This window comes from Capra hircus, chromosome 24 (assembly GCF_001704415.2).
Source record: "Capra hircus breed San Clemente chromosome 24, ASM170441v1, whole genome shotgun sequence".
In the NCBI taxonomy this organism is placed as follows: Eukaryota; Metazoa; Chordata; class Mammalia; order Artiodactyla; family Bovidae; genus Capra; species Capra hircus.
This window is the reverse complement of record NC_030831.1, coordinates 14,056,763-14,081,282: the sequence shown is the minus strand read 5'-3', so window position 1 is coordinate 14,081,282 and position 24,520 is coordinate 14,056,763. Positions and strand designations below refer to the sequence as shown.

Genomic DNA, 24,520 nt, shown 5'->3' with positions numbered 1-24,520 from the left:
TGATCATGTGTTTTTTTCCTTCAATTTTTTGATGTGGTTTATCACACTGATTTGCGGATAGTGAAAAATCCTTGACTCCTTGGGTTAAATCCCACTGTACATGGTGTTTGATTCTTTTAATGTATTGTTGGATTCAGATTCCTAGTATTTTGTTGAGGATTTCTGCACCTGTGTTCATCAGTGATTTTGCGCTGTGATTTTCCTTTTTTTGTGATATCTTTGGTTTTTGTGTCAAGGGGATAATGGACTCATAGAATGAGTTTGATAGTTTTCTTTCCTCTGCAATTTTTTTGAACAGTTTCAGAAGGATTATTGTTAGCTCTTCTTGGAATTTGCCTGTAAAGTCATCAGGTCCTGGACTTTTGTTTGTTGGGAGTTTTTAAATCACAGTTTCAATTTCAGTGCAGTGATTGGTCTCTTCATATTTTCTATTTCTTCCTTTTTCAGTCTTGGGAGAATGTCCCTTTCTAAAAATTTGTCCATTTTTTTCCAGATTGTCCACTTGCCATACATGTTGTTGCATACTTGTTGCTCTTACAGTTGTTTGTAAGAGTCTCTTATGATCCTTTGGCTAAAGGTTTATCAATTTTGTTTATCTTTTCAAAGAACCAGATTTTAGTTTCATTGATCTTTGAATTTTTTTTTTTTTGGTGGGGGGATGTCTCTGTTTCATTTATTTCTACTCTGATCTTTATGATTTCTTTCCTTCTGCTAACTTTGATTCTGTTTATTATTCTTTCTCTGGTTGCTTTAGGTATAAGGTTAGGTTGTTTATTTGAGATATTTCTTGTTTCCTGAGGGAAGATGGTATCATTATAAACATTTTTAGAATTGCTTTTGTGGTATTCTATAGGTTTTGAATTGATATGCTTTTCATTTTCATTTGTCTCTAGGTATTTGATTTCTTCACTGTTTTTCTTGTTGTTTATTTCTAATCTCATAGCATTGTGATTGGAAAAGGTGTTAAGATTTCAGTTTCCTTCATTTTATCAAGGCTCGCCTTGTTGCCCGGACCATGGTCAATCCTAGACAATGTTCCATGTGCACTTGAGAAGAATGTATATTATGCTCTTGGATGGAATGCTCTTTAAATATCAATTAAATATCAATTAAGTTGGTCTCATCTGATGTTTCATTTAAGGCTCTATCCTTACTGACTTTCTGTCCAGATGATATGTCCATTGATGAAACATAGAACATGAGAGATTCCAGTAGAGAGAATAAGCAGAGGTATAAAAAAACAATAAGTACAGTTTTGAGATTGGTTCCATTTAATTATTAAATAGACAAAAAGAAAATTAAGAGAAACTCTACACTAAAAATTGTCTTCACCTATAATTTAAAAACTACTTCCATGTCACTAATGCAAATAGACTTCCCTAGTGGCTCAGATGGTAAAGAATCTGCCTGCATATCAAGAGACCCGGGTTCAGTCGCTATGTCAGGAAGATCCCCTGGAGAAGGAAATGGCAATCCACTCCAGTATTCTTGGCTGGAGAATTCCATGGACTGAGAAGCTTGGCGGGCTTCGGTCCATGTGGTCGCAAAGAATTAGAAATGCAAATAACAGGAAAATTTAATTAACACCTCTTATTCTCTTTATACTTCCAGTCAGGGACAAAATAAGGTAGTTAAAGTGAACATTAAATTTGTTTTATGTACACTTTGCCCCTTGACTATTTAACATCAGAGATTTGAATAAGACACACTCCCTGAATTTTTTAAATATTTTCTTAAATTTCATGAAGTGCATTTTAAAATCTCCTAAAATTTAAATTTACAGATATTAACTTTAAAAAGCATTCTTTTTTTATGAAGATGAATTTTCTTAAAACATTGATAGCCTTTTTTCAAAATATATTCCTCTTTGAACTTGCAATGCATAGTAATAGTTTCATAGTTAGATATTGAATCTTTTATGCCTTATAATTATTAATTTTGCCCTTTGAGAATTTTCTTACAAGAAGGATAGAAGTATACTCTTCATTTGCAGGCAGTGATGCAAGCTGACATTGGAATTCCAGTAACACCTGTTACGAAATGAAGAAAAGTGGGACTAAGTTTCCTATTAAAAGCATTGAGCCCATTAAATAAACTCCATGTGATGGTTGATACCATTTGATACATGATTTATTAAAGGAAGCAGTTTTGAATCAGAGGTTCTTAAGATAAGCTCTCTACTCAAGTGGTAGGTTTCAGTCAGAATTATATAGATAACAAGACATTATTTAAATGATTAAATAAAACTAAGAAAGGATTATCTGTACCTGTGATATTGTAAGCTTCTCATTTCTTTATCTTGTGAAGGGTAGAATGGGATTTGTCTAACAAAGTAGATAATAAGTGGGAATTCCAGGATAATGTCTGGTAAATAAATATTTGCTGATGCCACACAGAGACAATGAATGGGACATAAAGAGAAATTTTTAACAAGCAAACTTCTCCAGGTACCTCCCTGTCTAGGCACATAATTCATACTGTGATTAATCTATGGTGAATAGGTTCCTTCCTGGAATAGATCCTTTAACTAACATTTTTTTAGGCAGCTTTGGGGAAGGTCGAAGTTTCTTCCTTTTGAGATTTGACTGGTTTCAGCTCAAAACTAATCTTTATGCCAAAAACGTATTTTTGAGTGGAAAGTTGTGCCTCCCCTATAAGACTTTAACCAGCCTTCTGATTTTAACAGAATATTTTAAGCCTGGTATATCTTTTTAAGAAAAGTAATGAGATAATTTTGATAAATGGAAAAACTGATTTTCAGTGCAATAGTTACATTAATGATAGCAGAGAGAAACGAGACTTGCCACCCCAAAATGTTTCTGGCATTTCAGGCTGAAAACCGTCAATTCCTAAAAGCCCCTGGAAGCACATTTGACCTTACCCCTAACTCCCTGAAAAGTTTAGATACAGTGCTATGCCAAGAATAGACCATTCAGCAGAAATATCTGCAAAGAATAGTCAGGTGTGAGAGGTGAGGCTCCCGGACTCTGTGCCGTCTATGGGGTCGCACAGAGTTGGACACGACTGAAGTGACTTAGCAGCAGCAGCAGCAGCTGTGTCCTGTTGTCTCTGCAAGGCCTACCAAACATTTGTTTTCCTAACATTTGCTTTTCCATTTCCATGCCTTCCTCACATCTGAAGTGTCAACCCTACCCCAACATCCTCCTTTGTCTTTAGCTGAAGATGGTATTTAGGGTGAGGGTTTCATCCATTTTGGGGAGTTACTTGGTTTTTCTGGATCTCTTTCATGTATGTACATGTGTATGTGTGTGTGTGCGTGCATGCGCTCAGTGATATCTGACTCTTTGTGACTCCATGAACTGTAGCCCACCAGGCTCCTCTCTCCACGATATTTTCCAAGCAAGGATACTGAAGCAGGGTATTTTATACCCCAGGACATCTTCCTGACCCGGGGATTGAACCCATATCTTTGTGTCTCCTAGGCATTGGCAGGCAAATTCTTTACGCTGAGCCACCTGGGAAGCCCCTTTGGTTTGTTTTTCTCCTCTTAATGTGTCTCATATCAATATAACTCTTAGTCCAGCCATAGAACCTAGGAAAATAGAGGATAATTTCTCCTTCCTGCTCAATGACTACTTTTTCTATAGCCATGGTATGATAATGTTTAAGTGTCTGGTTAGTTGTCACTATGAGCATTCATTTTTAAGCTGTTTTTTCTCTTTGTATATGAACTCCCATGTCCCATATTTAGTATAGCTTCTGTCAATTCCAAATAATATGCAGTATAGTTTTCTTTACTATTGTGGGAAAATAGTGCTAGTATCTATCTTGAACTTCACTTAAATTAAATATTATTATTGCCTAAAATTTTAACTTTTTTATTACCTTGTGTTGGCAGTTTTGAAGTTCTTTCTCACTTTCGGAGTTTAATGTATTGTTTAGTTTAAGGTATTATTAAACTATTATTTGTTTATTATTAGTAGTAGTATTTACTATTAAACTAATAAACTAGAATAATGTTATATTCTAGTTTAATTTATTATTTAGCTTTTCTTTGTAAGAAAGATGCCTGAAAGTATTGCAGAGAATAAGATTGCTTATCTCTTTAATATTTAATTAATATATTGATATTTATTTTTGAACAAAATTCAGTATTTAAAATCTAGAGTGATGACTGTGTACCAAGTACTGTGTTAAGTATTAGCTATGTTATCTCTTTTCATTCTGCCAGGAGATAATTATCAGTATTAACCTGTTTTGTAGGCTAGAAGGTAAGGCTTAGAAAGGTTAAGTAAGTAACTTTATCAGGGTCATGAACATGATCAAGGGCGATATGAAGTGTTTTACTAAAGGGCCTTTATACTCCTGACTGGGAGGCCTGCCAGGGGATCACTGCTTCCTGAGAGTTTGTTACCACAACTGGAGTCAGTTCTGTGCCCATCTTTGTTTCGAACAGTGATCTAATGACAGGGTTGATACTGTGTATAAAGTTCACAGATAATAGTGACAATGCTCAGAGAAAGGCATAGACAGAAGGGTAAGCTTAACATTTTAACTGGATAGAATCACTATCTAAAAATATTTTTCAAGATGGCTGAAGTATGTGAAAATTCAATACAATGCATCTCAAGAAGGAAAGTTTTTGGCTTGTGCCATTGAGGGAAAGAAATCTAACCTTCCCAAATACATGATGGCAGAAAGGTTTTCACATAAAATAGGTCAGAATGCATTATAGGATAAATAAAAGGGGGCACATTGCACTAGGGAAGTTTTTGGTTGGCTTTTTAAATGAATTAGTGTCTTCATTCAACACTGAGTGCTTTCTAAATGCTAGAAACTATTCTGAGATTGGGAAAACAGGCCTAAATCCCTGCCTTAGTGGTACTTAGATTGTAGAATCCGAGAGGTTACTTTTAGTTTTTTAATGTGCCTACTTAGACCTACTTGTAAATTAAAGATGGTTTATGAATTCAGTGGTGAATCATTATCCAAAGTGAATCATCAGTGACATTCTTAAATATCTGACCTATGAGTTTAGATGACTGTTCAAGGGTTTCTCTTCATGGGCACTATAGTGTGTTCAGCCCTTGGCAGAGATGAATACTATGCTTGGTTTCCTAGTCTGTAGCTAGTAAGTGACCCAGTTAATTGTAAATGGTTCAAATAAAGCTAACAATATAGTTTGAAATTTGGTAGATGTATTTGAAGGTCGGGAGAATAGTGATAAGTTAAAAGGAAGGACTTATCTCAAGAATACTTAAAGAAATGATCCTCCTTTGGCATAAGAAATTTGCTACAGTATACTAATTTCTACTAAGACTCTTGACAGTTGTCCAAGCTTTAGCCGTTTTTGATTTTGGACATTTAAAAGTAATATTTTTAATTTTAAAATATTACCCTGGGATTTTAAGTATAGTTTCAACTGAAGTAATGTGAGCTTCAAGGAGCTAAAATATGCTCTGAAGGCTACTCCTAAGTCTTGAGTTACAGTATCAAACAATTTAATGGACTTCATCATGAACTAATATTCTTTATGAAGAGACACTGCTTTACCAATTGTGAGATACATACAAGATTCTGGAAACAAATGAGTTTCTTATCAACATCCAGGCAAACTCTTCCACATAGACTTTGGATATATTTTGGGTCGAGATCCAAAGCCTCTTCCTCCTCCAATGAAGCTGAATAAAGAAATGGTGGAAGGAATGGGAGGCACACAGAGTGAACAGTATCAAGAGTTCCGAAAACAGTGTTACACAGCTTTTCTCCACCTTCGAAGGTAAGTTGATTTGTTTGATGTAGAGAATTTTGGTAAATTCATTTCACAGATCAAGAAAAATATTTGTTTAAATGTATTCCCTGGTGGTTCCGTGGTAAAGAATCCTCCTGCCAATGCAGGAGATGTGGGTTCAGTCCCTGGGCTGGGAAGAACCTCTGGAGAATGAAGTATTCTGCCTGGGAAATCCCATGGATAGAGGAGCCTGGAGAGCTATAGTCCATGGGGTCACTGAAGAGTTGGACATGACTTAGAGACTAAAACAATAACAGTACATTTTTTTATCATCTTTCTTTTTCCGAATGACACAGGCAACAGTATTTGTTAATGTATATTTGATGACTGTTTTGATAAGCAGTCTGATTTCAAAGGAAAAAGACAATTTCTTGCTTTCTCACTAATTATCTGACTGCTAAATCCCACCAAATCCCAAGGAGGTTGACATTACACAAGAATGAACCATTTAGCTAACTTGGAATGATTATTTAGATAATTTTTATTCTTTAATCAGCCTTAGTTTTAGTTTTGAGAAACATTCTGAGGTTTGTTAAACAATTGAATAAATGTTGCATATGGTTTTGTCTGTCTTTAGTACCACATCAGTCATTCTTCTTTAAAAAAAAAGCTTTTAATTTTTTTCTCTATCCTTTTTTTCCCAAGGCCATTGTATCTCTGCTTCCTTCATCCAAATTTACTTAGGACTGAACATCATGTATCATCAGGAAAAAGATAAATTAAAAGTCATGTTTGTTACATTCAGGACTTTGCTCTGATAATTAGTCAAAAATGACGAATCATTTCACCCTAACTCCATTTTTAACCTAACTAATGCAAAATGAATATTCTTAATCCACCAGAAAAATCCCGGCTTGGGAGACCACCTGTATTCTCTTCCAGGTGAATATATAACCAGTAGAAATGAGTTGCCTCTGCACGTGGGCGCTGTCTTTTCTGTCTTTGTAACTTCAGTTTATGGACACTCAGAATATGTGTGTTGAATAAAAACCTTCAATAATTGTATGAAAATTCCTGCTCATATCTTGAGTGAAGCCATGTTACCAGGTCATATTGATGCTACTGGTCCCAGGTGAATGGCTGTCCTATATTAATGAGTTTCATCTTTACAGTGGCTCACTAGGCCTTCACTGTTAACTCAGGCTCTACTGCTGTCACAGATTTTAATGTACATTTTACAGACAGCCACACTATTATCCTTTGGGTGGTAGAGTGGCCCAGTTTTACTTTCTAGAAATGCTGAAAGAATAATGAGAAGATCAGTGCCTGATGATGCAGAAGCACTTTCAGAGATGAAAGTTCCACTTTAATACTTGGAATTTTTAATTTAAAATAGTCATAGCTAGATGAAAGTTTGGCAATCTCAGTGAGGAGACAGACAAGATAATATGAAATGATAACTATAGAAGTATCAAAGTTGCTCTACCTTACTGAAAGCAGAAAGAAAACAATGAGCTTTATAAACTTTCATTGATAATGGATTAGTAGCAATTCAGCAAAATGAGAAAATAGAGGCAGATTGTTTGTGCAGAGCCAAAGTTAACTTTCTCACTACTAAGAAAAATCATGAAGACTAATCTGCCTCATTTTATGTTAAGTCTTCATGAATATAGTTTTAATTTTTTATTTTCAGCAATTTCAGTGTTAAAATTAGCTGGGCCTTAATGTTTTTGTCAACATTTATTTTTTAATGTTGTATTTTAGAATATGCTTCTATTAGTAAAAATTTCCTTTCGGACATAAGAATTAGCCAGATAGCCAAAAGTTTATTTACAAGAATAGTTGACACACTTATTATTAGGGTGTCAACCTTGTTCTTGTTCTTTTCATGGTTTTTGTTGATTGCTAATCAATAAGAAATCATTGAATACACTGTGACCATATAAAGCAAGCAATCTCATTTGAACTAAGTTATGAATGGTTATAGTTATACAGATGCCAGAACACATTTTATTGAGTGATTTTCATGTAACAAAATGCATTGTTATACCAATAATGAATTGGAAATTTTATTTTTTGAATACTCTTATGGCAGCAGTAGTAATGCTCAAACATTGTAAATATTAAGTATTGAAGGAAAACGTAAACTTCTCTTAATCCATGTTTATGCCAAACACCATGCTAGACACTGGTGATACAAAGAGAGCCTGAACTTTTCAGTAAAAATACTGAAGTTAGGAATGCATTTTGCTGTATCAAGCAAAATTCTCACACTGTCTTAGAAGATGTCTTACGTCACCAAATAGTGAATCTGTGCATCACACTACTTTTCATTTTTAACCTCATTTTTTTTTCCCTCCTGGAACTAGTACACTTATTAAAGAAATATTTTTATAGAATTCTACTCTGATATTCACTGCATGCAAAAAGGATTAACTGTAGGGGAAGCAGACCTCTGAAATGCTATAAGAACCTCACTTGATGTAGTTAATGATTTTTATTCTTAGTATTGAAGATTTTTACTGAAAAATCTAGACCATCTTTGTATAGTCAATGAGTAACTTGATGATTGGTATAAACATGGGTAAGAGAAGGAGTATGTTTTCCTTGAACACTGTGCTTAACCTTCTACTTTATCAAAATCTTATTTATATCACATCCATCTTTACGTCTTTGCCTAGACTTGGTTTTGCACTTTTCTCACTCTCATTTTTTAAACCGTATCCTTGTATTTTCTTTTGATAATGGTTTTAAAGATTTTTAGTAACCGTAAATCTGTTTTTCTCGATAGGATTTGAATAACTAATGTTTAATTTCTGTTTGTTGTCACTGGTTCTGTTTTAAATAGAAAATGTAGGTTAATGGCAACAGATGTAAAAGATTAATACAGTTGAAATGTAGTGACAAATAATCCGCAAAGTAATTGGATGTTTAAGCTTCATAGAAAATATTCCACTTTATATTTATTTAAATTGTTTCCCTTTGCCATAATAATAGAAGCATGGGTGGTTTCATATATGTATATATGTGTGTATGTTCAGTCCTGTCCGACTCTTTGCAATCTCATGACTGTAGCCCACCAGGCTCCTCTATCCATGGACTTTTCTAGGCAAGAATACTGGAGTGGCTTGCCATTTCCTACTCCAGGGGTTTTTCCTGACCCAGAGATTGAACACACGTCTCTTGCATCTCCTGTACTGGCAGGCAGATTCTTTACCACTGAGCACCTAGAAAGCCTAGTTACATTTATACCAACAGATAATCCAGAAACATTAATATGTGCCTTTTACAAAAGGGACACATATTGGACTATAATAAAGGCAAACATTTTAACATAGATCCTAGCTGTGCATGAGAATCACTGGGGATCTTTGTTGGGGAGGAGAGGCCAAAACAGTTGCAGCCCATCAGTTTCAGTCGGCCTGGGACTTGGCCCAGGCACTGGTATTTTTAAAGAAACTTCCCAGGTGAATTTAATGGGTAGCTAGGTTTGAGAACTCATGTACACTCGTAGCGGATTTATGTCAATGCATGGCAAAACCAATACAGTATTGTAAAGTAAAAAAGATTATAATAAAAAATAAAGAGCACACACACACACACACACAAAAAACAACTGAGCCTTGCATTCCTCCCCTTGAGTTATCCTGTGGTAGATTTCTGAGATTTCCCCTATGGCAAGACTGGGAAAAATCCTATATAGTCAACAAAGCAGAGCATGAATTATTAAGGATTCACTAAAAGAGTATCATTGTTTTCATAACCTAATGCATGGCAGTTTGTTGTATCCTACTGACACCACAGTCCTTACAGCCTTCTCCATGGACCCTCTTCTGTATCCCTTTCCTAGAAACCATAGAGCTTAAAAAAGATCCTGGTGCCTTGCAGTCCTTACAGCCTTCTCCATGGACCCTCTGCTGTATCCATTTCCTACAAACCACAGAGCTTAAGAAGTTCCTGGTGCCTTGAGTCCTTACAGCCTTCTCCATGGACCCTCTGCTGTATCCATTTCCTACAAACCGCAGAGCTTAAAGAAGTTCCTGGTGCCTTGAGTCCTTACAGCCTTCTCCATGGACCCTCTGCTGTATCCATTTCCTACAAACCGCAGAGCTTAAAGAAGGTCTTGATGCCTTCCTGCTCCGAAATGCCGTTTCTGAACCTTTCTTTTCTGGCCTTCTTAACAAAAGCATAGATGCACACCATGAAACCAGATAAATTACCTGCTGCTAACCATCAACTGCCTATTTCCCTGTCATTCTCCTCCACTGAAAACTTCCATTCTTGTCTTCTTCAGGCCTGCTGCTGTGACTTAACATCTGCATAAATGGTGCAGCCGTGACCTGGCCTTTCAGGGCCTGGTTCTCATGTAAAGCCAGCCTTGGCCACTCCCTCTCATTAAGAGTCAAGTTAGCCCTTCAAACTCTTGATCCAGTGCTTTTCACTGTCTGAGCAGCACACTGTCTGTCCTTACAGCTCTTTTCATTCCTCCATGTCTTCAATGTCAGTCTCATTACCCAGTCTCATATACCCTGTATATAATATACCTGAATTCTCACTTTCTTCCTTCCCCCATTGAATTTTACAGCCTTAAACTGTAATCCCTCTTAACTGCCACAGCTAGGTGAGTGCCACTGGCTTCCAGTAATAGTGGGGAGAAAACCGGGATATTGCTAACATTGTACTGCTGCCCTATTTCTTCACTCTCCTCAGTACATCTATTTTTAAAAGTTCTCAGTGTCTCCACTTACTTGCCTCCTTTCTTCCTCAGCCTTCTCCAGTAAGTCTTCCAGTCCTGCTCTGCTATTGAAACTAATTTTCTTAAAATAAACAGTTACCTATAGCGAATCTAGTGGCCACTTTGCTTCCTTGAAGCTTTGACACAGTTGACCATGACTTTGTTCCTAAAAATCTTTCTTATATTTGACCATGACTTCATTCCTAAAAATCTTTCTTTGTTCCTATATATATATATAGAGAGAGAGGAACAAAGTCTGTGTATATATATCAGTTCATTTCAGTTCAGTCGCTCAGTCCTGTCCGACTCTTTGCGACCCCATGAATCGCAGCACGCCAGGCCTCCCTGTCCATCACCAACTCCGGAGTTCACTCAGACTCACATCCATCAAGTCAGTGATGCTATCCAGCCATCTCATCCTCTGTCGTCCCCTTATTCTCCTGCCCCCAATCCCTCCCAGCATCAGAGTCTTTTCTAGTGAGTCAACTCTTCGCATGAGGTGGCCAAAGTACTGGAATTTCAGCTTCAGCATCATTCCTTCCAAAGAAATCCCAGGGTTGATCTCCTTCAGAATGGACTGGTTGGATCTCCTTGCAGTCCAAGGGTCTCTCAAGAGTCTTCTCCAACACCACAGTTCAGAAGCATCAATTCTTCGGTGCTCAACCTTCTTCACAGTCCAACTCTCACATCCATACATGACTACTGGAAAAATCATAGCCTTGACTAGACGGACCTTAATCGGCAAAGTAATGTCTCTGCTTTTGAATATACTATCTAGGTTGCTCATAACTTTTCTTCCAAGGAGTAAGTGTCTTTTAATTTCATGGCTGCAGTCACCATCTGCAGTGATTTTGGAGCCCCCAAAAATAAAGTCTGCCACTGTTTCCACTGTTTCCCCATCTATTTCCCCTGAAGTGATGGGACGGATGCCATGATCTTCGTTTTCTGAATGTTGAGCTTTAAGCCAACTTTTTCACTCTCCTCTTTCACTTTCACAAACCTGGGTCTTCCATACTGCAGGCAGATTCTTTACCATCAGAGTACTTCCATTCTGCCTTCAGTATGGAAGACCCAGGTTTGGTTCCTGGTCCAGGAAGATCCCCTGGAGAAGGAACTGGCAACCCACTCCAGTATTCTTGCCTGGAGAATCCCATGGACAAAGGAACCTGGCGGACAGTGTGGTCGCAAAGAGTTGGGCATGACTGAGTGACTAAGCAAAGCACAACATATGTATAGTTTAGTTGCTAAGTAGTGTTTAGCTCTTTGCAACTGCGTGGTTTCAGTTTAGGGGGAACAGATCCAGAACTTTTTACCAAGACCAGCTAAAAACCTTTGTTGTCTAAAACTAAATTTTTTGCTCACATCCATCCCCAAAGTCAGATGGCCTCCTTTTATCACTGCAGTGCTGCATTACCACTCAGGGCATAACTGTCCAAGAGGAGGGTGTTCTGAGCAGGAGGTGGCCTGTGCCCAGTGGACACTTACTGACACCTTTTCCCATACAGCTCCACCTCTAGTAATGAACATTTGGAATAGTAACATACTTTCTCTTTGTTTAGAGGAAGATGAAAAGTTTGAGCATTGATGAGGATAACCCTTCCTACAGGGGTCCACATACTCCAAAGGTGAAATGATTTAGATATCTTGTATATTTTTAGTGTAGAAGAGTATGAGCTATTTTCTCCTCCATTTAGGATGCTTATAACGAGACCAGTCACTGTATTTTCTAAGATGGTGGGATTAGTGTCCCTGGAGGATACTTATGACTCATGAATGGAGTCACACTGTTTCCTTTCACTCATTACCCATGACACACCAAGATAATCTTAAGATAGCAGATGGAGTCACATTACCCCTTCACTCATTACCCATGACACACTGAGGTAGTCTTAAGGTAGCAGATTCTTGTCTTCATTGAGCAAAGACAGATCTTCATTCCTTAGTAAAATGTAATTAATGGTATAAAGTGGATTCCCCATTAGATCCCTTCTGAAAAGAATATACTTACTAAAAAATGAAAAAAAAAAATGTCATTATTAGATGGTTATTCCAAAGGTGTGTTCCCTATTGGGAGACCTAGAAGTGGTATTATATCAAGGCCCTAGAATAAGATACGTTTTCAAGTCTTGCTTTTCATTGAGACAACTGGTGAATAAGCGTACATTCTATTTTCCATAGGAGTAATAGTAATCATTATAAAAATCTAAATACTACTACTTGTAAGAGTGTTCTTAATATCAGAAAGGCAAAATTCTAATACATTGCTGTTTTTTCCCATTCTTCTTTAGGTATTCTAATCTTATTTTGAATTTGTTTTCCTTGATGGTGGATGCAAACATTCCAGATATTGCTCTTGAACCAGATAAAACTGTAAAAAAGGTAATTTTCATATATCCTCAGATATCATAGTCTACTTTTCATACTTAAGAAGTATCAGGGTTTTAACAACCCATTTCCCCTTGTCGCGACCCCTAGACTCTTAAGTAATGTAAATTAAGAAAGAGAACTTGTGTATATTTCTTTTTCACATTTTAGAATATGACAGACTCTCTCAAGCCCTCTGCAACTAGTTTTATCCCCTTCCCTGTTTATGCCCACAGTCACATGAGGAGCTCACTATATCAAGAGGAAGCTTACTATCACCACCCTTACTCTTTGTCCTAAAAATTTAGCTTCTCTTTAATATTCCTACTAAGATACCTGCTTCCTGGTACTCACAGACCAAGCATGCTAAGAATCAGAAACAAAATATTATAATAGTATATAGAAGAAAACAGTTGTTCTTTAACTTTTCCATTCATACCCTTGGTAACAGGGGTTTCTTACTGTGTAAAGAGAGTAGAGACCTGCTTTTAACTTAATCTGCAAAGAGAAGCATGAAAGAAAGTTTCCACATAGATGAGCAGTTATTCTGAACTATCTTACCCTGAGATACAGTGAGAGATGAGAGAAAGGAGTAACAAATTTGAAGATTTTTTTTTAATTCAAATTAATTTCTGGCTCTGATTCACTGAAAGTGAAAGTCACTCAGTCGTGTCCAACTCTTTGTGACCCCATGGACTATAGAGTCCTTGGAATTCTCCAGGCCAGAATACTAGAGTGGGTAGCCTTTCCCTTCTCCAGGGGATCTTCCCAACCCAGGGATTAAACTCAGGTCTCTTACATAGCAGGCAAATTCTTTACCAGAGCCACTGAGGGGGGGTGTATATAACACATTTTATTTATCCAAAGATAACATAAAATGATCTTAAATAGCAGAAGGCTTATTAATAATAAGCTTCAAAGATAATATAGCTTTTTAACTTATAGAAGTATACAACTACTAAAGTTGTAAGATGGAATTTTTCTGGTGGTTGTAAATAATATTTCTCACTAAAAGCTCTAAGTTCTGATGTAACTGACTCAGCATTATCAGAAACATACCTCCGTGGGTTGAACATTGTCTTGGTCCATTTGGGCTGCTACATATATCAATATAACAAAATACCAGACACTAGATAGCTTGTAAACAACAGAAATTTATTTCTTATGCTTCTGAGAACTCTAAATACTAGTCCAGGGTGCCAGAATGGTCAAGTTAAAGCCCCTTTGGGGTCAGAGGGCACTTCTTAGGGTGGAAGGTGCCAGGAATCTCTTTGGTGTCTCTTTATAAGAACACTAATCATTCATGAGGGCTCCATCCTCATAATCTAAGTACCTTTCAAAAAGTCCGCTTACTGATACTATTACATTGGACATTAGTATTTCAGTATGGATTTGAAAGGTACAAGAATATTTATATAATTTTAAACATGAATGAAGCTATTCTCTTTTACTTAATTTTATGAGCCTTTGGCAGTGAGAGGGATTTTAATGTAAATCTTATTGTTTAACATTTAAGAAAATTATGCTGTTTTTAGGATTTCATTTATTATTTTCTAGGAAGCACTGTTTCAAAACTCCCAACCCTGGCCAAACTAGGAAATGGACTACTTATCACACTAGGTTTTGATGTGGGTAATTTTTTTCAACTTCAGGTCATTCATCAAGAAACATAAGTAGTTGATGAAAATTTCAAGACAGATGACTGCACCAGATTTCAAATGTTGTTGCTTTTGTGTGCCTATATGTGTGTTACTATTTTTAGGATCTGTTGTTGCTGTTTATTTTAAACCCATTTATCTCTGTCATATGTTCACTCTTGCCTTACTTCACTTATGTTCAGAACTCATTTATGAAAGTTCTAATGGTAGTTGTCAAATGGAGTCTTTTTGTTTCTTCTTCCAGTATGTAGTTTTTCTTCTTATTAGATATTTTATTTCAACTTGTCCTTTTAAGAAATCATGATTTTATTGTTTAAACTTTTGTTACCAGCTATCTTTATGGCATATCTTCAAAATGTTTAATCATAGCAACATTCAACATTTTCCTTTTTTCCATAGCATATTTTAGTACATATATATCCATTTCTTTTTAATTTTTTGAAATTGACTACTCATTTTGCTGTGCTTCATAGTTAACTGTGTTCCTTACAAGTTTTGAAGGTTGTAATAACTCTGTGTTGAGCAAGTCTGTTGGTGCCATTTTTCCAACATTCACTCACTTTGTGTCGCATTTTGGTAATACTCATGTATTTCAAACAAATGGTATTTTATCTCCTTTGAAAGACAGTGCAGAGGCTGAGATTTACAAGTTTGCATCCTTTTGCTTGATAAGTAATATGTCTTATCTGGGTTTCCAGTTTGCCAAGAGTTCCAAGAGTGCTGCTCCAGTGAAGTGTTGATAAATGTTCAACCACTGGGTATCTAAAAAACACTGTCTCTAAGTTTATTTTAATTTGCATTAATATAAGGCACGCATAGCACAAAATTTACAAAAATATAATAAAATGCTCTATAGTCTTTCTCTTAAAAAAAAAAAAAGGACCCTGGACCCTGCAGATTTATTCGAGTGCAGCCTTAGCTAATGAGGTGTAAACGGACAGACTTTGGAGCTGATAGAGATAACCAGGAGTCAGAGGAGAAATTGTAGAAGGGTGGAAGGCACAGAGGTAAAAGGACTGGGGTAGAATAACAAGTAGCCTAACACAAGTCAATATGTATGATAACAGATCAACCTTTTTTATGCAGTTAATCTTCTTTCTTATAAAAAAAGAATGTCTTCATATTCGGTGAATAACAGTTTTCTTTATATACTAAATACATATCTTCTGTTTGTAATTTAAGCACTTATATAAGTATGCAGGCTTTGACAAATTGGGTTAAAGGTTTATTTTGATTCTCCTGCCCTATAGTGTTTTGGACGTCCTTAAAAAAATCATTTACAAAATTCTCAGACATGACCTCCCTAAGTAGAAATCAAGGAATACAATGGAATAAATTCTTCAACTGGGATCCAGAAATGAGAGAGAGAGTTGATTGAAGGTTTACTTTAGATCTCCCTCCACCAAATTGTCCTTCACTTGTTCCACCTCTCTCTCCTCAGCCTGCAGGGCTGTCGGAATACCTGGTATACTTACAGTGCAGCGAAGGGAAAAGAGCACTGAGCGGGCCATGGGTGGTGGTGGTGGTGGTTCTGTCACCCAGTCATGTGACCCCATGGACTGCAGCACACCAGGCCTCCCTGTCTCTCACCATCTCCCGAAGTTTGCCCAAGTTCATGTTTATTGCATCGGTGATGGGTTGTAGTACTGTCTGCCTTTTCTTCTTCCTGATTTTGTAGTAGTTCAACTCCATACTTAAAAGGAAATACTAAACATGGACCACTTTTTATCCACTTGGAAATCCCATTTTCTTCTAGCCTGTCTTTTCAGAAGTTTATATGGATCATTTATAAGAGGTGAAAGGAGTAAGTACAGTGGTTACTGAGATCGTCTGGAAGTGTGAGCCATTTACCATCAGTTAAAGGTCCCTGGGTTGGCTTCCTAAATTCTCTGTCTCAGTTTCTGTGTGTTACAGATTGAGATATTATCTACCTCAGAACCATCGGAGAGTAGAATGAAATACTGCATGTAAGGTGCTTTGCACAGTGTTAGCATGAAGTAGTCAGGCATGGCAACCTGCTATTGCCTAGAGAATTCCATGGACAGAGGAGCCTGGTGGGCTACAGTCCATGGGGTCGCAGAGTCAGATACAACTGAGCTCTAACACACTGTCGTTTGGTAACATTTGCTTGTGTGTTTTAGGGAACTATTCTGATATATATCTCTACTAATCTTTCTAGTTCTTATTGCTATTCAGAATTAACTGTATGTTTTAATATGAAATAATGAAAAAGTCCTCAGTCTTTAGAAATTATAGGTCATATTGAAGTAGTTCTTTGCAGAAGTATAAGGAACTCCTATAGGAAAGCAGACATCTTAGAAGATCTAGTTTATAGTTTACTTTTTGTCTGTTTTTAAATTTGCAGCGCTGAACAGAATTATTTTCTGTTCACTTTGTTAATATTTATCAGAAAAAAAATTTACAAACAACCAAGATAGGGTGATATAAAGAGCATATAGCAAAAAGTAAAGTTACACATTCAGGAGAATAGTATTCAGAACTCCGTATAGGTTATGAACCATTTCTTTGCTGTAAAAATAGAAGTGAAGTCGCTCAGTCGTGTCTGACTCTTCGCGACCGCATAGACTGTAGCCTACCAGGCTCCTCTGTCCATGGGATTTTCCAGGCAATAGTACTGAAGTGGGTTGCCATCGCTTCTCGGCCTTTTGGCTAAGATCAAGTGTAGTATCAAGTGTAAAAATAAGTCATTGTAATAATATCTGTGTCTGTTCTTGTCTCTTCAAAATGTTATGTTCTTCTTTATTCAAAAGCTAATAGACTGTGACCTTATAGGTTCAGGATAAATTTCGTTTAGACCTGTCTGACGAAGAGGCAGTGCATTACATGCAGAGTCTGATTGATGAAAGTGTCCATGCTCTCTTTGCTGCAGTGGTGGAACAGATTCACAAGTTTGCCCAGGTAAGTTCTCTGATGGCAGGGCATTCATCTCAGCGTCTCCATGTTCTCCTGTAGAATTCTCTCAGAACCGTGCCTTTCTCTGCAAATGACATGTCTTCTCTGATTTTTTTTTGTCAAGCCTACTTGACATCTCACCACCCTTCCAACGTGAATGTGTTTGATGCACTAATAACTCTAAAACATTCCACTGAAATATTCTTAGTAACTAAATTGCGGAGCATCAGCATAGGTATATCTGTATGTTTTAGTCAGTGGTAGCTATAAATTCTTCTTGAGAATGATCTTGGGCCTGGTGAAGGCCTTGACAAATGAGACTTGGACACTTGTTGGGTTTGATAAATGGTGAATTGCTAGGAAAAGAGGTTAGAAGCTGAGAAAAGTGATGGCATACGTAGCACACACAGAAGGGTCTATCTGTAGACTTACCGGTTAGCAGACTCTTCTACAGTTGTTTGAGGGAAGACTTTTTTACACTAGCCTTGATGATAAACCACAGATTTGGAACCTATTTTAAGTTTGAATTTCATAATGAGGATAATGATGTAAGTGGTTAGCAAACAGAAAAATGAGGCCGCTTTCCTCTCCCACATCCTCCTGCGAACTCCTTCCTCACTTTACACGTTTAGTTAATGATAAGTTGACTACTGCAAGCTCAAAGCTTGTCTGTTTTAACTTCTCCCTCACCCAGCATACAGGATGTCACCAAGCCTTGTGAGTTTCTTTAACTGTTTTTTAATTATCATTTTCTGTCATTTCCCACTATTGACATTTTGACCTAGTTTTTCATTTTACAGTACTTTGGGTAACTAAAATCCTTCATAACTGCTTTTAGTATTTTTTTTTTCTCTCAGGATTCTTATCTTTATTCTAAATATTCCAATCAGATATATCTTCACAAAATACCGCTTCACCTTTTTTTTTTATAATTTACATATGAAAAGTGTTTCCCCGTTGCCTATAAGTGATGTCCAGTCTAGCAATTCAGGGCCTTCCAGATTGTTGTGTTCTAAGCTTCTTTCTAAGCTATTCCCTGAATACTCTCTTTTTCTCAATATTTTTGTTCTCTTCCATTTCTCTGGCTACTTAGCTCTTTTCTTCAGCCCAGAATATCTGTCTCCTTAATAATGAATCTCCTATAAATGCCTGCTTGCTAAAATCCAACCTGTCCTTCCAAGATCTATTCACGCCACTGTGGATCATCTTCCTCTGAATATTAATAGTACTTTGTACTTTTATTATGAGTTGCACTTACATTTTATTTTCTATTATAAATATTTGAATCACCTTATAACTCCTAAAATGCAAGCTTCTTGAAGACTGGGATATGTATCAATGACCCAGAAGCACAGTGCCTTTAAACACTTAAGAAATATCTAATGAATATAAGGGAAATTTTTTTCCTATAAATGTTAGCTGATATTCTTTCTCTCTCGTGACAAAAAATGTTTCTTGTCTCTGAACACCAGTCTGAGTCATATTTTATTATAAGTGCCAACTCAAGTTTTGCTGTACCTGCCATTAATCGTCATCACTTCTCAAGAGAGTAAACTGTGACTCAGAGCGTAAGTTGAGTGACTTGTCAAAGTCACCAAGCTAGTTAGTGGCAGACCTGGATCAACATACAGCACAGCAGAATATTTTAGAACTGTAAGGGGAAAAAGTCCAAAAAGGTATAATGACTTAGCCAACTTCATGTGTCTTAATGAGAGGCAGAATCAAGGCTTGAAACCAGATCTTCTGACCCCCATATCCAACCAGTGATAAGCTAGATTACTTTCTAGCTTATCAAGCTTAAGTCTTCTTTATCAGAATCTGATATACTTTTTTAATTTTTTATTTATTATAAAATTGATATAGTTGACTTACAGTGTTTAAATGTTTCAGGTGTGCAACATAGTGATTCACAAGAATCCCAAGTTCTTTATCTCAGGAAGTTAACTTGAAAATGCTCATGCTTGTCTTTCAAGTTTCTTTAAATATCCTCATCTGTGAGGGCTTCCCTGGTGGCTCAGTGGTAAAGGATCTGCCTCCCAGTGCAGGAGACAAAGGTTGGATCCCTGATCTGAGGAGATCCCACATGGTGCGGAGCAACTAAGCCCATGCACCATAACTGCTGAGCCTGTGCTCAAGAGCCTGGGAGCTGTAACTACTGAAGCCCCCATGCCGGAGAGCCCGTGCTGCACAAGGGCAGCCACCACAGTGAGAAACCCAAACACCGCAACTAGAAGGTAGTCCCTCCCCCGGACCCCACACACAGCTAGAGAAAAGTCCATGCAGCAACGAAGACCTGCACAGCCAAAAAATAAATTAATAATAAACAATTTTTTTTAATGTCACCTGTATTCATACTGTTATACAACAAACAATATCAATATGAGTAACATTAAGACATTAATTCTATTTGGAACTTGCTTAGGTATTGAAAGGTACCAGAGACACTAAAGAAGGTCTTAGTGAAAGTGAAGTCACTCAGTTGTACCCAACTCTTTGTGACCCCATGGACTGTAGCCTACCAGGCTCCTCCAACCATTGGATTCTCCAGGCAAGAATACTGGAGTGGGTTGCCATTTCCTTCTCCAGGGGATCTTCCTGACCCAGGGATCGAACCCAGGGGTTGAACCCGGGTCTCCTGCATTGGAGGCAGACGCTTTAACCTCTGAGTCACCAGGGAAGTCCAAACAATGTCTTAACCTCACCTAAGTCTTTTCAGATTATAAAATTACATACATGCATAGTTGTTTCTTAACTAATCCCTGAGGGAATGTATTTACTCCTTTGAAATTCACATTCTTACATATGCATTTTCTAAGTATTGATCCTAGTAAATCACATGCACACTCAAGGTTTGATGATCAACATCTTTCATTGTCACTCAGCATTTATTATAAGGATGCATTTTGCTAATTGATTTTATGCTAATTTTAGTGCATTCCTATTAATCATTATGGATTATAGAACCCAGTTTTTATAAAATGGAGGTAGACATGTTAACAGAAGTTCTTCCTGCATTAAAGAAATATTCTTAAAAACAACTGAAAAATTGCCAGATACAGGTGCTATATTGACATGCTGAAAGGCTTATTTTATTCTATCATGCCATTTGCTAGGAAGGGTTGAGATTAAACACTGCAATATTTGTTGCCTAGCAACACCCACCTACTAGTGGTGGAAATTTTCCACTGAAAACCACTTTTATTTGGGTCATTGTCTTTAAAATTGCATCATCAGAGCTCTTCTTCCTTTCAGAATTATCTTATAGGGCTTTCTAGTCTTGTCTGTGCAAAAAGGTGGAGACCACTTAGTTTGGGCCACTTCCTGCTCTAAAACTATGCCTTTCAATGGAAATATCTCATATTGCAGCCCATTTTCTTCTAGTTTCTGCTTTTTCCTGTCTGTCTCTCTTTGTTGATTGATGGTAAAAGTCTGGAGAAAGGGGTGGGGGATGATTTGCATTAATCTTAATACATATTAAATCTCATTACATAAATATAGATTCAGGTTAGAGATGTATTTTTGGCACACTAAATGTAAAAATTTATGAACAGATTGGAAATTTTAGGTGAGTTCCAGCTCAGCATACTAAGAGCCCATCCCACTGCAGTCCATCTGGCACTAACCCTTCCTTAGCCCCTTTGGTATTCAAGGAGGAAGAGCACAGGGCCCAGCAGAAGGTCACAGGAATGTGCAGCCCCAGTGCACCTTTGATGAAGAGAAGCCAGCTATACACACACACTCTCACACTTGAGATTAAAACACACATCATGAAAGGAGGAAAGAGTATGTTTATTATGCCTGACATTTCCTGCCATCTAGGAGATGTGTCAGGGACTCCCTCCAAAGTAATTCAGGTCCTACGTTACTCCCATAACATGACATCTTACCTTGCTGAATGTGATTCCAATATTGAAGGTTCTTGGGGGTTTTTTGGTACAACATGGCCTCTATATACAAGCCATCTGCCTCATCTGCTACTCAAAGAATTAGATTTTTTGCCTCAGTCCTGAGGGGAAAGTTTCCTATTTTGCTTTTATTCATTTTATTTATATTCTGTTTTACCTTTATGTACGCACCTTAGTACTTAAACCCTGTGTAGAATGTTTCCATTGTAACTGCTGTACTCTCTCATCTAGTTTGAGAAGGCACAGAAGCAAAAGATGCCCAGAGGAGAAGAGATCAGAACATTATTTCTGATTTTATATTGTATGGACCTTATTTTGCCATTAGGAATAAAGAACAGAAATGTAAAATATTCCATTGATCAAAACATAAAGTTTCCAAGGAGCAAGTGTCTTTTAATTTCATGGCTACAATCACCATCCACATTGATTTTGAAGCCCAGGAAAATGAAATCAGCCACCATTTTCACATTTTCCTCATCTGTTTGCCACGAAGTGATAAAACCAGATGCCATGATCTTCATCTTTTGAATGTTGAGTTTTAAGCCAATTTTTTCACTCTTTCACCTTCATCAAGAGGCTCTTTAGTTATTTGCTTATCTGAGGTTATTGATATTTCTCCTGGCAGTCTTGATTCCAGCTTGTGCTTCATCCAGCCCGGCATTTCACATGATGTACTCTGCACAGAAGTTAAATAAGCACGGTGACAATATACAGACTTAACGTAATCTTCCCAGTTTGGAACCAGTCTGTTGTTCCATGTCCAGTTCTAACTGTTGCTTCTTGACCTCCACACAGGTTTCTCAGGAGGCAAGTCAGGTGGTCTGGTGTTCCCATCTCTTTAAGAATTTTCCACCGTTTGTTGTGATCCACACTGTCAGAGACTTTAGTGCAGTCAATGAAGCAGAAGAAGATGTTTTCTTGGAATTCTCTTGTTTTTTCTTTGAATCAGTGGATGTTGGCAATTTGATCTCCGGTTCCTCTGTCTTTTCTAAATCCAGTTTGTACATTTGGAAATTCTTGGTTCATATACTGTTGAAGCCTAGCTGGAAGGATTTTGAGGATTACCTTGTTAGCATGTCAAATAAGCATGATTGTGCAGTAGTTTGAACATTCTTTGGCATTGTCCTTGGGAATTGAAATGAAAACTGACCTTTTCGAGTCCTGTGACCGTTGCTGAGTTTTCCAAGTTTGCTAGCATATTGAGTGCAGCACTTTAACAGCATCAAAGATGATGTTATTAACAAATAACATCAAACTTTGTTAATAACTCCAAAAAAATTCTTTACTGGGTCTTTGTTCTTTCAACACTGCTTCCTTTTATTTTTTTGCAAATCATTTCTGTACTCTGTATTGTGCATTAACTTCACAATGTGTGGAATATATTAACAGTTTTCACAGTCTCTAAAAAATGTTGCACCAAGAACTAAGCTTATTGCTCAGAATATTAATCATCTATCACTGAAGAATTCAGTGGACTTTTTGCCTTCCTAGTTCTAGATTTGTCTGCTGTTTAATAATGAAGTCATCTTGAGCTTACAGTTAGCAAACATTCCTTTCCCAAAATATTTGCCCATATAAACTGGAATTACCTGAAGTTTTTGTTGTTGTTCTTTGTCTTTTTCTATTAAAGAATTACATGTTTGTCCTATTCTAAGTTTTTTGACTATAAACTGTTGTTTCTCTTCTTAGTGAATAGAGAAGCTAATTTTCTTTTTGTTGTTTTTAATTTTTGCAGTACTGGAGAAAATGAAACTTGGTTTGGCCTGTCAAGATGATTGTCACCATAAGAAAACAACTTTAAAAGCAACATGTGTGTAATGAAGACTTAAGACTGTCAAACAAGGAAGAAAACATTTAGTCCTGAAGATACCATATATCCTAAGTGTTTCACAGTGCCTGAATTCTGTTTCCTTGGATGTCATTGCTTAAATGCAATCTTGAATGGTTTGTTTGAAGTATTGTATATATTTATTTGCAAATGTACACATTGTTAATAAGCTAAGAAGTAAGAATCTTGTTCCAGAACCATGTACATATTATGAGAGTTCTCAAGGAATTTTATGTTGAAATAGTAAAACATTTTAGTCTTCAACTTTGAAAGCCTATTCTTTCTTTATCTCTTCATATCAGCAGAGCAGTTGTATGAATTTGGGCTGTCTCGGTTGTGCTTGTTTGCTTTGTCTCTCAGTCCCTTGTTCCCTTTCTCTGTTGTTCCTCTCCCCCCCCAGATTATTATTTTTTTTTTTTGCCCACTCTATAATACTTCAAGTTTTACATGTTATAGCCTATGCTTTTATACTTTTGAGAATTATATATATTTCAAATAAGACAGCCATTTTTTCTTACTTACAAATACTGGAAATTTTGTTTGTTTGTTTTGTAGTTCATATTTCTCCTAGGTTGTACATATATAAAGCAGGTTATAAAAATGTAACTATATGAATACTTAGCCAAAAGGTAATATGGCAGCAGTTTTTCATATTGAAACTAAGATATTTTTACATGTAAGCATAAATTATCTTTGTGCAATAAATTTTTTATGAAAACTTAGTTTTCAAGAGCTTTTAAAAGTAACTCTCCTAGACCTGTTAATGTGATCTACCCTTTCTGATTAAAGCAAAATAATTTTTAGTGTTTGAAGACTAGAAGTCCTACGAGTCCATCTAGCTTTTTTACCTAATAGAACTTCAGCGAAAAGGAACAAACACAAATGAGAAGAGCAGAGCAGTAATAATCTTGGTAAATTGTTGTAAAGTCATATGATTTTGTTTTGAAAGGTAAACAACATCTCTTTTGATGCTGAATAAATATTTAATATCAAATGATAGAAAAAGATTTAAGAAGGTTATATTAAGGCACAGTTTCAGAAAATATCATTATAATGTTACCAAATTCATATCTGTGAGTTTGCTGCATTAGAGTGGGGTTATCAGCTGGAAAGCAAGTGTATAATTAAGAGAGAATCTTAGAGGCATATGGAATTTGACTTGTATAAAACATACATGCAGATTAGAAAAATGGTAAAAATGAGAATGCCTCTGAATATTAATCATAAGAGAATAATGCCTAATCTAATTGGCAAGCTCCATCCTCTCTCTTACTTTTTCTTTGCCTCATACATTTTCATCATGTTTTGTTGCCCAGAAGTTTGTAACCAGTCTGCATTCTTATTCTTCTAGGCCTGTTGCTATTGGTACCTCTTCAAAAGTTTCCTCAAAATGCACTGCTAAAAGTGACCACTCCAACTTTCTGA

At 36.7% G+C, this 24,520-nt stretch overlaps 1 protein-coding gene across 4 annotated transcripts in view; it reads left to right on the top strand.

The window, feature by feature from the left end:
- The window catches only part of PIK3C3 (phosphatidylinositol 3-kinase catalytic subunit type 3), a 159,844-nt gene extending 136,477 nt beyond the window's left edge, over nucleotides 1-23,367 (top strand). Inside the window, exons 22-25 of one of the 4 annotated variants that reach the window (XM_005696968.3) lie at nucleotides 5,572-5,740; nucleotides 12,716-12,806; nucleotides 17,243-17,368; nucleotides 23,003-23,367. In XM_005696968.3, coding sequence (XP_005697025.1) covers nucleotides 5,572-5,740; nucleotides 12,716-12,806; nucleotides 17,243-17,368; nucleotides 23,003-23,017 — 401 coding nt within the window. In that variant the 3' untranslated portion in view covers nucleotides 23,018-23,367. Of the gene's footprint in view, nucleotides 1-5,571; nucleotides 5,741-12,715; nucleotides 12,807-14,348; nucleotides 16,756-17,242; nucleotides 17,369-23,002 lie in introns of those variants that run through there. The other 3 variants (XM_005696969.3, XM_013974301.2, XR_001917180.1) reach the window with 3 other exon arrangements.